At 38.1% G+C, this 12,301-nt stretch overlaps 1 protein-coding gene across 25 annotated transcripts in view; it reads right to left on the bottom strand.

The window, feature by feature from the left end:
• The window catches only part of HELQ (helicase, POLQ like), a 59,793-nt gene that overhangs the window by 43,562 nt on the left and 3,930 nt on the right, over nt 1–12,301 (bottom strand). For 9 of the 25 annotated variants that reach the window (XM_054682876.2, XM_016951509.4, XM_054682874.2 and 6 more), the window contains exons 3-8: nt 9,024–9,202; nt 7,082–7,282; nt 6,260–6,332; nt 3,764–3,861; nt 1,545–1,643; nt 103–248 (exon numbers count right to left, since the gene is read on the bottom strand). In XM_054682876.2, coding sequence (XP_054538851.1) covers nt 103–248; nt 1,545–1,643; nt 3,764–3,861; nt 6,260–6,332; nt 7,082–7,282; nt 9,024–9,202 — 796 coding nt within the window. Of the gene's footprint in view, nt 1–102; nt 249–1,544; nt 1,644–3,750; nt 3,862–6,259; nt 6,333–7,081; nt 7,283–9,023; nt 9,203–12,049; nt 12,150–12,301 lie in introns of those variants that run through there. The other 16 variants (XM_063808794.1, XM_016951508.4, XM_063808790.1 and 13 more) reach the window with 7 other exon arrangements.

Genomic DNA, 12,301 nt, shown 5'->3' with positions numbered 1-12,301 from the left:
GATGTTTTGCAAGGCATAATTAGTGTTTGCCCAATAAAATTAATACATAGTCTGTAATTCCTAATAAAAATAAAACAGGCTATTTAAAAAATATTAACATACTTGCTTAAAAATTTGCATATCATTTCTGCTACATTTTCACAGTTCTTCTTACTAGGACAAAAAACTAAGCAGGAATAATTGGGAATAACTTCTGTCACCAATGCTACCAAGTGATCAGGATCCATCTTTTTTAGGGTATCAGAATACTGCAAAACAACAAGATGTAGGAACAAAGTGGTTAGTAAACATGAAACCCTGTCAATTTTTTACCAGTGTGATTTGAAAGGTAAATAAACCATCTATAATTCTAAACTTCTAATTTAATAAATCTGATCATTTAAAAGAAAAGATGAAATCTATATTAAACATCAAAATGTTCAATCTCACTTTTCTTTTAGGTTATTATGATTTTCTTAGGTCTAGTTAGTCTAAAAAAAAACCTAGAATTAAACAAGTGAATTAAAGAAAATTAAAGAAGTGAAAATAGTTAATGTTATTAATAGCCTCACTACATGCCCATCTCCACCACAGCAGAACAAAAAAGTCCACAGAGAGAAACACAGATTGATCCTAATAATAGTTAACGGACTGTGTAAATAAGACATGCCCTTTACAACCATTAAGTTTTCAAAAACACAGATTCAATCATACTACTGAATTATGACAATTTTTGTAGTGACATGAGGAACACAAAGAACATGAAGAAAAAATGTGAAGTTATTTAAAATCTATTTCTTCAACTTTACTAAAGACATAGCTGTAGAATAACACATCTTCACAGAATTCTAAAACTACTGTATAATCCCTTCTTCCCCTTTTTAATATCCTTCATACAAGTCATAAAACACTAAAATTTACATAGTAGACATTAACATTTTATACACCAATATCTGAACTACATGGTCCATAAATTATTCTTTTGTTGTTGTTGTTGTATGAATAAACATTTACAGGAGAGTTTTCCAAATTTTCTTTGTTCACAGCCCCAGTGCCCAAAGAAATACTTTACAGTTTTGTTAATTAAATAGTGAGGTCCAAACAACTTAATAAATACGTACTTCCTCACAATTTAGTAGCTGTTAGAATAAATAATACACATCAGTTGAGTGAAAAAATATTTTTATTTCATTCTTAAATAACCACAACAGCTCACTAATGGGATGTGTGCACAACTTGGTACTGTCTTTCAAACTCTGAAATAAGACTGGACACAGCTATTCTCTTCTGTTCCAGATTGATTTTCACACGGTACTTGCTTACAGCAACTGTAAAAACCCCAACTTCACAAAGATACGATGTCATAGAAAAGAATATGGTGTGATCTAATGTTGAAACTGGAAACGAGCTATCTTGAACTGGCAGTCTGCAGGGTGTCCAACAAATGTCAAGCATCAGCTGTTTCTCTGAAAAATCTAGACTATTCTACGGAATCCATTGGAAACTCTTGTTGTGCCCCAGACACAAAGTCTGGTAACCTGGAATTTAAAGGTTATCAACGTTACCTTATAATTAAGAAGACGTGAAAAAGTCATGCCATTCTCAGCTTTGCTGTCAACTTCATATATTGTATCATTTATTTTCAGATATTCTTTTAACTCAACCTTGAATTAAAAGGACATTTGCAATTAATACGACATATAAATTCATCTTTCCAGTGTTTTAAATGTTGTAAAATAGGTTAAGAAAGGACAGCTATAAAAGAGTTTAGCTTTTCTAAGATACATAAAACATGCTTCAACTTAAAAGTTCTTGCTTTACCATTTCTTCTTCTTCTTCTGTTTTGGTCTCTTTTTCCCTTAAAATCAAAATAGAGATCAATATCCTTGAAGAAATATGTTTGAATTCAGTAAACATCATATCCAAAAAAGAAACCACACACTTCTGTATTTGTCACAAAAAGTGTGAGTCTTGGTGTTCTTAACTTTTACTAAGGTATCATCTGATTTATGTCTCAAGATCTAAAACTTTGTCTTTTTTTTTTTTTTTTTTGAGACAGGGTCTCACTCTATCACCCAGGCTTGGAGTGCAGTAGCATGATCACAGCCCACTGCAGCCTCAACCTCCAGGGCTCATGCTATCCTCCTACCTCAGTCTCCTGAGTAGCTGGGATGACAAGCATGCGCTACCACGCCAGGCTAATTTTTATAGAGATGGGGTTCCTCTATGTTGCTGAGGCTGGTCTTGAACTCCTGGGCTCAAGCGATCCTCTTGCCACAGCCTCTCAAAGTGCTAGGATTACATGCATGAGCCACCGTGTCCAGCCAAAACTTTCTGTCTTATTATTCATCAGTTTTAATTCTAAATACCACCACACTATTTTTCTTTATTTGTAGACAAAAACAGTTTGTAAACACAGCTCATTGCATTTTATAATAACAATAACAATGTCTACTGTGGCAATTAAGTTAAAAAATATCTCTTGAAAATGTTCCTATCTGGTTCAAATGTAAAAACATCAATTTTTTTTTTTTTTTTTTTTTTTTTTTTTTTGAGACAGGGTCTCACTCTGTAGTCCAGGCTGGGGTGTAGTGGCACAAACACAGCTTACTGTATCCTCAACCTTCTGGGCTTAAGTGATCCTCCCATCTCACCCTCTCAAGTAGCTGGGACTATATGTGAGTGCTAATATGCTCTAATTTTTTTTTTCTCTCTGTTGCAAGGCTGGAGTGCAGTGGCGCAATCTCGGCTCGCTGCAACCTTCGCCCCACTGGGTTCAAGCGATTCTCCTGCCTCAGCCTCCAGAGTAGCTGGGACTACAGGCGTGCGTCACCATGCCCTGCTAATTTTTGTATTTTTTAGTAGAGTCGGGGTTTCACCATGTTGGCCAGGATGGTCTCGATCTCTTGACCTCGTGATCTGCCCACCTCGGCCTCCCAAAGTGCTGGGATTACAGGTGTGAGCCACCGCGCCTGGCTGCCCTAATTTTTTAATTTTTTGTAGAGACAGGGGTCTCGCCATGTTGCCCAGGCTGGTCTTGAACTCCTGGACTCAAGCAATCCTCATGCCCCGGCCTCTTAAAGTGTTGGCATTGCAGGTGTGAGCCACTGCACCCAGTTAAAACATCAAATTTCAAATTAAAATTTGGCAATTAAAAAAATATTTTCTGAAAACCTATTTAGACACTGAAAAGCTATTTAGACACAAAACATACACACTAGTACTGCACACAAAAATATATATACATTACAAGCTATTTTCAAATAACCACAAATTACATTTGTTTACTTTCTTCAAGCATTTTGTGAATGCTGCTGTTGAGGAGTTTATATGTAAATCCATGTGAAGCCTTAACTTATTAAAAAAGTATTATAACTACTAACATATAAATATTTAAAAATATTTTAAATTTTAAGATATATTTTTTAATGTGCCAATAACTCAAAACATGTCTCACTAAAATTTTGCCAAATAAAAAAATTTAGTTTACAGAATAAGAAGTGAAAAAATAAAATGGGGGTTTGGGAAAACTCATTCAATGAACGTTCATTGAGAGCCTGTGGGCCAGGCTATAGATACATTAGTGACCCAACCCAAGATCCCTGACCTATACACAAACTCTTAAATTCTCTATACACAACCTCTTATTAGCATATAGTCATGGTGAGTAAAATATGCCCCTTCACTACTCTACAGAATTCTTTAAATCCTATGTTTACTACTTTCATTTCTAAGTTAGATGAATACGAAACAAATCAATACAGTGCAAACCTTAGGTACATACTGGTCTAAATTGACTGGTATAATATTCTGCTTGAAGAAACTTTTGTAGGTCTTCAACATTGTTTAATGTTGCACTCATACCAATAATTTGAGTCGTTTCTAAAACACAAACAAACAAAAGCCAAAGTGTTAAGGAAAATATGTTATTTAATATATCATAAAGTAATTTTAGCAAGTCTTTTGTGCTCTGAATTCTTCCTGAGTGATTTGGGAAAGGGGTGGGAGAGGTAAGTAAGAAAAATACAAATAGCTGGGTGCCTGGCTCACATCTGTAATCTCAACACTTTTGGAGGCTGAGGTGGGAAGATCGCTTGAGGGCAGGACTTCAACACTAGCCTGGGCAACATAGTAAGACCTCATCTCTACAAAAAAATTAAAAATTACCTGGGCATGGTAGTGCACGCCTGTAGTCCCAGCTACTTAGGAGGCTGAGGTGGGAGGATCGCTTGAGCCCAGGAAGTCAAGGCTGCAGTGAGCCATGATTGTGTCACTGCACTGCAGCTTGGGCAACAGTGAGACCTGACCTCTTAAAAAAAGAAAACTACAAATATATTACCAGAGTATTAATCTGGCATTTGAAGAATGAAATTTTTCAGGTATCCTGAAAGTTACTACTTAGAAGTTTACAGAGTTTCAAACTTGGCAAGAACTAGGATATCAAGGCTTCTAAACAATAATAAATGAGTATAAATTTGCTTATAACTGTCTATCTGGATCCCCTTTACGAAGAGCTATGATATGTTCCACAGGTATGGCTATAGACAGATGTAGAGGTAGTAGGATAGAGGGCTAAATGCGTCTCGAACTCTTGGCCCATGAAAAGTCCTCTATGAGATCTTGCTATCAAGCTAACTTTTAATTTTATTTATTTATTTATTTTTTTGAGACAGAGTCTTGCTCTGTTGCCCAGGCTGGAGTGCAGTGGCATGATCTCGGCTCACTGCAACCTCCACCTCCTGGGTTCAAGCAGTTCTCCTGCCCCAACCTCCCGAGTAGTTGGGACTATAGTTTTTGTTGATGTTGTTTTAAATAAAGGTGGAGTGAAGCTTATGAAGCCATATGACATCCTGGGCAATACAAAATGGCTGCTTTCTATAGACTTAGCTATTGAATGAAAACCCAAATAGGCCTTCTTTGCAAATGTTTCTTCATTGCTCCTATGTCTTGAAATGATCATTCAAGAAACTCGCTGAAAGAGGAATAAGTGGGAGTATCCTTCTTATTCCATAAGCATAGACTACAAAGCTGAAGAGGTGGGCATGGGGTCAAATCAAGAAAGGCTGTGCTAAGAAATTAGGGATTTATGCAGAAAGCAAAGGGGAGCTATTAAAGAATGGTAAACAGTAAAATAAACTAATTGGATTTGCATTTGGGAAAGATCATTCTACTTGTGCTAAAGAAAGATGGATTTGGTGGATGAAGGGCAGAGGGTACACAGAAGAACTTGGTGATTTCTGTGGCAATCCAGGTAGAAAGGATGAGGTACTGAACTAAAGACTTAGTGGTAATGAGGGATAGGAGAGACAGAAGTAACAATATATTTATGAGGTAAACCAGATAGGATTTGGTTGCTGATAGAATATGTAGGACCCTGGCTTGGCTGGCTGGAGAGTGGTGGCTGAGAATTCAGGCTGAAGAACGGCTTTGAAGGAAATGAGTTTGGCTCAGACTAAGCCTTAGTTAGGCTTAGCTATTCAAAGAATATTCAAATAGGGATGCCCTAAAATACAGGCTTGATGAAAGCAGGGACTATTTTATTCACTGCTGTATCCCTAGCACTTAAAATAGTGCCTAGCACACAGTAGGTGATCAATATTTTTTTGAATGAACAATTATAAAATGCTATAACCTGCTTAAATATTATTGCTGTTGAAATTTTTTAAATACTTTTTAAGATTTGACCTTTATCGTTAATTTTTCCATATATAAGGTAAATATTGCAATAGCATATCAATAGTAGGTTATGACATTTAGAATAAATTTTTCATAAACTTTAAAGACTACCTGATGCTGCAAAATAGCTCCTTAATGTGACCTATTTAAATGTATTGCTTTACAATATTATTATTATAATATTTATGTTATATGTATTATTATGGTGATGATGATGATGGCCACAGTAGCAGCAGCAAACCCTTACCGAATGCAGTGTGCTAAGCACTGCTGAATGCAATACATGTGTTAACTCACACTATCCTTACAACAATCCCATCAGGCTGGTACCATTATTATCCTTGTTTTACAGATAAAGAAACATAGAGGTTGAGGGATGTGCCTGGGCACACATAGCTAGTAAGTGGTGGATAATAATAGAGGACTTCTTCAAATACCAATTTCATTTACCTTCAAAATTCTATTCATTAGAAATTTTAAAACAAAGGCAAAAAGCTTAAGTATCTTGCTTTAGGTTACATACTGTAGCTAGTGATAGAATTAAGTATTTTATAAGTCTCTTGATTATAAATCAATTCATGACCTCATTTGAAAAAATACTTACTGCTAGTGTAGAGGATTTTTGCTAGGGTCATTTCCAGTGTAGCTCCACGGCTTCCTTCACCAATCATGTGCAACTTCGAGATTTTTTTTAAAAAGGACAGAGAAGTAAATCTTCATATAATGCTCATATAAAACATGCATATATTCATATGAAATTTGTTTGTAAAGAGTTGCTTATAACTTTTAAGTATTTTGAATATAACAACTATAATACATGTATATTATTTCACTGGTATTTAGGTTAATGAGCTTTTGGTACAAAATCCTTATAAATCTGGGATTCATAAGTACTACTAAAAAAAATTTTTTTTTTAAACGGAGTTTGGCTCTTGACCCCCAGGCTGGAGTGCAATGGCGTGATCCTAGCTCACTGCAACCTCCACCTCCTGGGTTACAGCGATTCTCCTGCCTCAGCCTCCCGAGTGGCTGGGATTACAGGCGCCCACCACCACGCCCGGCTAATTTTTGTATTTTTAGTAGAGACAGGGTTTCACCTGTTGGCCAGGCTGGTCTTGAACTCCTAACATCAAGTGATTCACCTGCCTCGGCCTCCCAAAGTGCTAGGATTACAGGCATGAGCCACCACGCCCGGCCTATAAAATTGTATACTACACACATACGTGTTCATACTTCAAGAAACACTTGACACAAAACCAAATTTAAGATTATCAAGCATAGAATGTCTTCACCTATATTGTCTATATTTTCAAATAAATTTATTTTTATAGAGGTACTAAGGTACTAAGTAGATCCACACAATAACCAGAATAATAAATATTTAGTATAATAAAAATATTGACAAATTACAAAAGTATTAACCAACCTCGTCTACAACAACCAGACCCAGACTGTCAATTCTTCCAGTTTCAATCAAGGAGTTCACCAAACTATGTCCTTTTTCAATAGTGGCAATATAGAGTGATTTCTTTTCCCTTCTTTTAGTTGGAGGAAATCTTCCTTTGCTTCCAGCATATTCTTCAACAAAGAAACCGAGTTCTATACCAAAACTTGACAAACCTGAAATCTAGAATATTAGTTAAAATAAAGAAAAATTGGCCAGGCATTGTGGCCAATGCCTGTAATCCCCGTACCTTGGGAGGCTGAGGCGGGAAGATCACTTGAGCCCAGGAAGGTGAGACCAGCCTGGGCAACACAGTGAGACCTCATCTCTGTAAAAAATAAAAAATTCGCTGGCTGTGGTGGCACAGGCCTGTAGTCTCAGCTACTTGGGAAGCTGAGGTGGGAGGACTGCTTGAGTCCAGGGAATTGAGGCTGCAGTGAGCCTTGGTCATGCCACTGCACTCCAGCCTGGGCGACAGAGCAAGACCCTGACTCAAAAATAAATAAATAAACAAAACCAAAAAACACAAGTAAAAAACCCCCCATTAGGCGCTCATGAGGTTCAAAAAAGCTAAAGTAGTGTTTAATACCCATCAACAGGAACAAGGTCACAGGCAAGACATACATAAGAAATGCTGTAATGTCTCGATCTTTGCAAAATAAATGCAACTTCTAAAATACATGTGAAAATAAATTTCAACTGTCGCCTTTGATACCAAAAAGCATCAGGGGTGTGTTGGCTCATGCCTGTAATCTCAGCATTTTAGGAGGCTGAGGCAGGTGGATCACTTGAGGACAAGCGTTTGAGATCAGCCTGGCCAACATGGCGAGACATCATCTCTACTAAAAATAAAAAAATTAGCCGGGCGTGGTGGCGTGTGCTTGCGATTCTGGCTGCTGGGTGGGGTCGTGGGGCATGAGAATTACTTGAGTCTGGGAGGTGGGGGCTGCAGTGAGCTGAGATCATGCCACTGCACTCCAGCCTGGGTGACAGAGCAAGACTGTCTCAAAAAAAAAAAAAAAAGCATCAGAATAACTCATTTTAGTAATAGTTTCTGCTTGAAAAAGCAAGGTAAGGCCGGGCACAGTGGCTCATACCTGTAATCCCAGCACTTTGGGGGGGCCGAGGTGGGAGGATCACTTCAGGTCAGAAGTTTGAGACCAGCCTGTCCAACATGATGAAAACCCATCTCTACTAAAAATACAAAAATTAGCCAGGCATGGTGGCACACACCTGCAATCCTAGTTACTTGGGAGGCTGAGGCAGGAGAATCACTTGAACCCAAGAGGCGGAGGTTGCAGTGAGCAGAGATTGTGCCACTGCACTCCAGCCTGGGCGACAGAGGGAGACTACATCTCAAAAAAGAAAAAGCAGGGTAAATAGTAATAGAACATTTAAGATGATGTTTAATCCACCAGTTTAGAAAAAGTAAAACTTTCAACAACTGGTAATTAGTATTTGAAGATATTTTAGGTAGTGTATACTGCTTTTATACATTCTAAAAATATTAATTCTCCATCAAGAGGTACTTCTCACCAGGCGCAGTGGCTCATGCCTGTAATACCAGCACTTTGGGAGGCTGAGGCGGGTGGATCACTGGAGATCAGGAGTTTGAGACCAGCCTGGCCAATATGGTGAAACCCTGCCTCTACTAAAAACACAAAAATTAGCTGGGTATGGTGGCATGGGCCTGTAATCCCAGCTACTCGGGAGGCTGAGGCAGGAGAATCGCTTGAACCTGGGAGGCGGAGGTTGCAGTGAGCCAAGATGGTGCCACTGCACTCCAACCTGGGTGACAGAGCAAGACTCCATCTCAAAAAAAAAAAAAGAGGTACTTCTCAACAATACAAAGTTATCACATTTACAGATCTTAACGTCAAAGTACTAGCAAATAACATTTGTTTTAAAACATACACACACACACCTTTTCTTGGACAATTGCCACATATGGAAGAATCATTAAAACATCTTTCCGACAGCAAAGCAGTTCTTGCAGCATTAAAATCTCAGCCACGAGGGTTTTTCCACCACTTGTTGGCAAGGAATATATTAAATTTTTTCTTTCTTGCACAGAATTCAATGTTAAACAACTATGTTGCCATTCTGTGGAATTAAAAAAAAAAAGGCATTATTTTCCCCTTCCAAACTTTGAAACTCAAAAGTTTTCTAAGAAAAAAAATCAAATCCCTTCCTGTGGAGCAATCCTCTCATAAGGATAAATTTAATTATAACCAATGTTACATGTCAAAAATCCCAAATGTGCAAGTAGTACAGCCAGTGAGAGCCTAGTTCAGGCCTAGGCAGCAAGGTGGGCAACCAGCCCATTTATTCACCAGCTGCAGACTTGGGTCCAATATTACAGCAGGGCAGGTAGCAGCCTCGTGGACAAGGAATGCCATCTGAGATATCAGAGGAACAAAGGGACAGTACAAGGACCTATGTGAATTCTAATGTCTTCCTCTTACGTTCTGCAAGGAGATTATATAAGATTCCCTTCCTCATTCAGCCAAAAGCCATCTCAGAGAGAAGCAGGGGAAGGAGGGAAACAAATCTATTAGGTTTTACACAAACTAATAAAAACTTTAACTAGCTCTCATGGAGACCTGAACTTCGAATGGGTCCAAAACCATTTTAAACTGTTAAAACTCTTTAAACCACAAAAGACTAGGATTATTAACTGACACGTCTAGGATTCCCACAATTTGGCAAGGCGGGATTCATGAAAATAGATCATCAGATCCAAGATACCGTGTGAAAACTAGTATTAATTACTCTGTAGGATAATCTGACAATAAAAATAATCAGAAATCTTTAAAAATGTGCTTCAGTGTTTTATCACTAGAAAAATGGGCAAAAAATTTAAGACATTTCACAGCAGATGGCAAATGGCCAATAAATACATGGCCAATAAGCAGCAGAAATGCAAATGGCCAATAAATACATGAGAAGATGCTCAGCTGTTCTCTACTGGGTTGGCAAAATAAATTTTTAAAATAAAAAACAAATAACTATCAAAAAAAAAAAAAAAAAGCCCCACACATGCAAAATCCAGAGCTGACTAATGTGGGGAAAAACAGCCATTTTCATGTATGGTTGTGAGAACATAAACTGCTAGAATCCTTGTGGAAAGTAACCTAGTATAAAATAGAACTGCACATTGCCTTTGATCTGGTAGTATTACTTTTGGGATTCTACATCTATAGAACGGAAGCCAAAGCATATAAAACACAGCATTGTTTGTAGGTAACAAAGTGCCATGGTGGTGGGGGTAAAGGCCGAATGAATTATTGTACAATCAACCAATGAGATTCTCTGCAGTTTAAAAATGAAGAATAGATGGATCTATGTATGTTCAATATACAGTTAAGTTAAAAAAAAAAAAAAAAGCAGATCATTGCCCCGGAGTGGTGGATCATGTCTGTAATCCCAGCACTTTGGGAGCCTAAGGCAAGAGGATCACTTGAGACCAGGATTTCAAGATGAGCCCATCTCTATTAAAAAAAAAAAAGAAAGTTATATCTGAATGACAGTTACAAGTAACTTTAACTTATTGTGCTTTTGGGTGATTCCCAAATACTACAAGTGACTGTGAATATTCTTTAAAAATATTTTAAAAATACTTAAATTTAATATTCAATAAATATTGAAAAATACTTCAGATTGGTATCACCCGAGTTATCAAATTAGATGTTTATGCCAAAGTATAACTTAACCATAGCCACATTTTATCCAATTCAGATTTTTAAGCATAACATGACAAAATAACTAATATTTATGAATACAATCTTCACATCAAAAAAAAAAAAAAAACTAGCCGGGTACAATGGCTCATATCTGTAATTCCAACCCTTTGGGAGGCTGAGACAGCAGGACTGCTTAAGCCCAGGAGTTCAGGACCAGCCTAGGCAACAAAATGAGACCCTATCTCTACAAAATATAAAAAAATTAGCTGGGTATGGTGGCGCATGCCTATAGTCCCCACGACTTGGGAGGCTGAAGTGGGAGGATTGCTTGAGCCTGGGAGGTTGACGCTGTAGTGAGCCACGATCACAGATTGCCGGGTCGTATTCCTAGAGGTTCTGACGCAGTAGGTCTAGGGAAGTGTCTGAGAACATGCACTTCAACAAATTTCCAGGTGATGTTGATGCTGCAGTCCAGGAACCACACTTGAGAACCACTGCTTTAGCTTAATAAAAAGTAGCACATGTATTTATGCTTTAATCTGGTCATGTTATTAAGCCAGATTTAGAGGTAAAAAGATTTAAAAAGTTGTTATTTACTGAAGTTCTTACTTAGAAGCTACCAATGTAATTACTGACAATCATTACCAACATCTAATTTGGCATGTCCTTAACACAGACTCTAACTTGCAAAAAAAAATTATCCCTTTTTATAGATGAGGAACTAGGCCCAAAGTGCTAAAGTTGCATTTTTAAGTGACAATCCCCAGCAGTTGAGAACCTACCAGAGTATACCAGGCACAGTGCTAGTTAAGACAAAGATGAGTTAGGCCGGGCTCGGTGGCTCACGCCTGTAATCCCAGCACTTTGGGAGGCTGAGGCAGGCGGATCACAAGGTCAGGAGATCGAGACCATCCTGGCTAACACGGTGAAACCTTGTCTCTACTAAAAATACAAAAAAAAAAATTAGCCGGGCGTGGTAGCGGGCGCCTGTAGTCCCAGCTACTGGGGAGTCTGATGCAGGAAAATGGCGTGAACCCAGGAGGCGGAGCTTGCAGTGAGCCGAGATGAGCCACTGCACTCCAGCCTGGGCAGCACAGCGAGACTCCGTCTCAAAAAAAAAAAAAAAAAAAAAAAAGATGAGTTAGATAGAGCCTTGTCCTCAGGATATTCATTCTGGCAGACTAAACAAAAAGCAAGGTGCTAGCAGAAAAACAGAGGGAAGAACAGAGGGAAGAAAGTTAACGTCTACTTCCAGGGTAATACACACCATTAGCTCTTAAGCCATGAACCTCACAATTTGGATTCTTGTAGAGTCTTTATTAGACTTTGTTTCCGGTAGTTCTGCTTCTCCAACCTGATTGTCTTCTCTGCAAGAACCCAAGTTTTCATATCATTCATAAGATCCTAACAGGAGTTCCAGAAAACTTACGAAGTGGAAGGTTGATGAGGCTGACCCTCCAGTATGGCAGCAACTGTCCCTTCTTGGTCTAAAATGACACATATCTGAAATATATGCAAG

The sequence above is a fragment of the Pan troglodytes genome, chromosome 3, assembly GCF_028858775.2.
Source record: "Pan troglodytes isolate AG18354 chromosome 3, NHGRI_mPanTro3-v2.0_pri, whole genome shotgun sequence".
NCBI classification, from domain to species: Eukaryota; Metazoa; Chordata; class Mammalia; order Primates; family Hominidae; genus Pan; species Pan troglodytes.
Note: the sequence above shows the minus strand (reverse complement) of the source record. Positions and strands in the feature narration are given on the sequence as shown.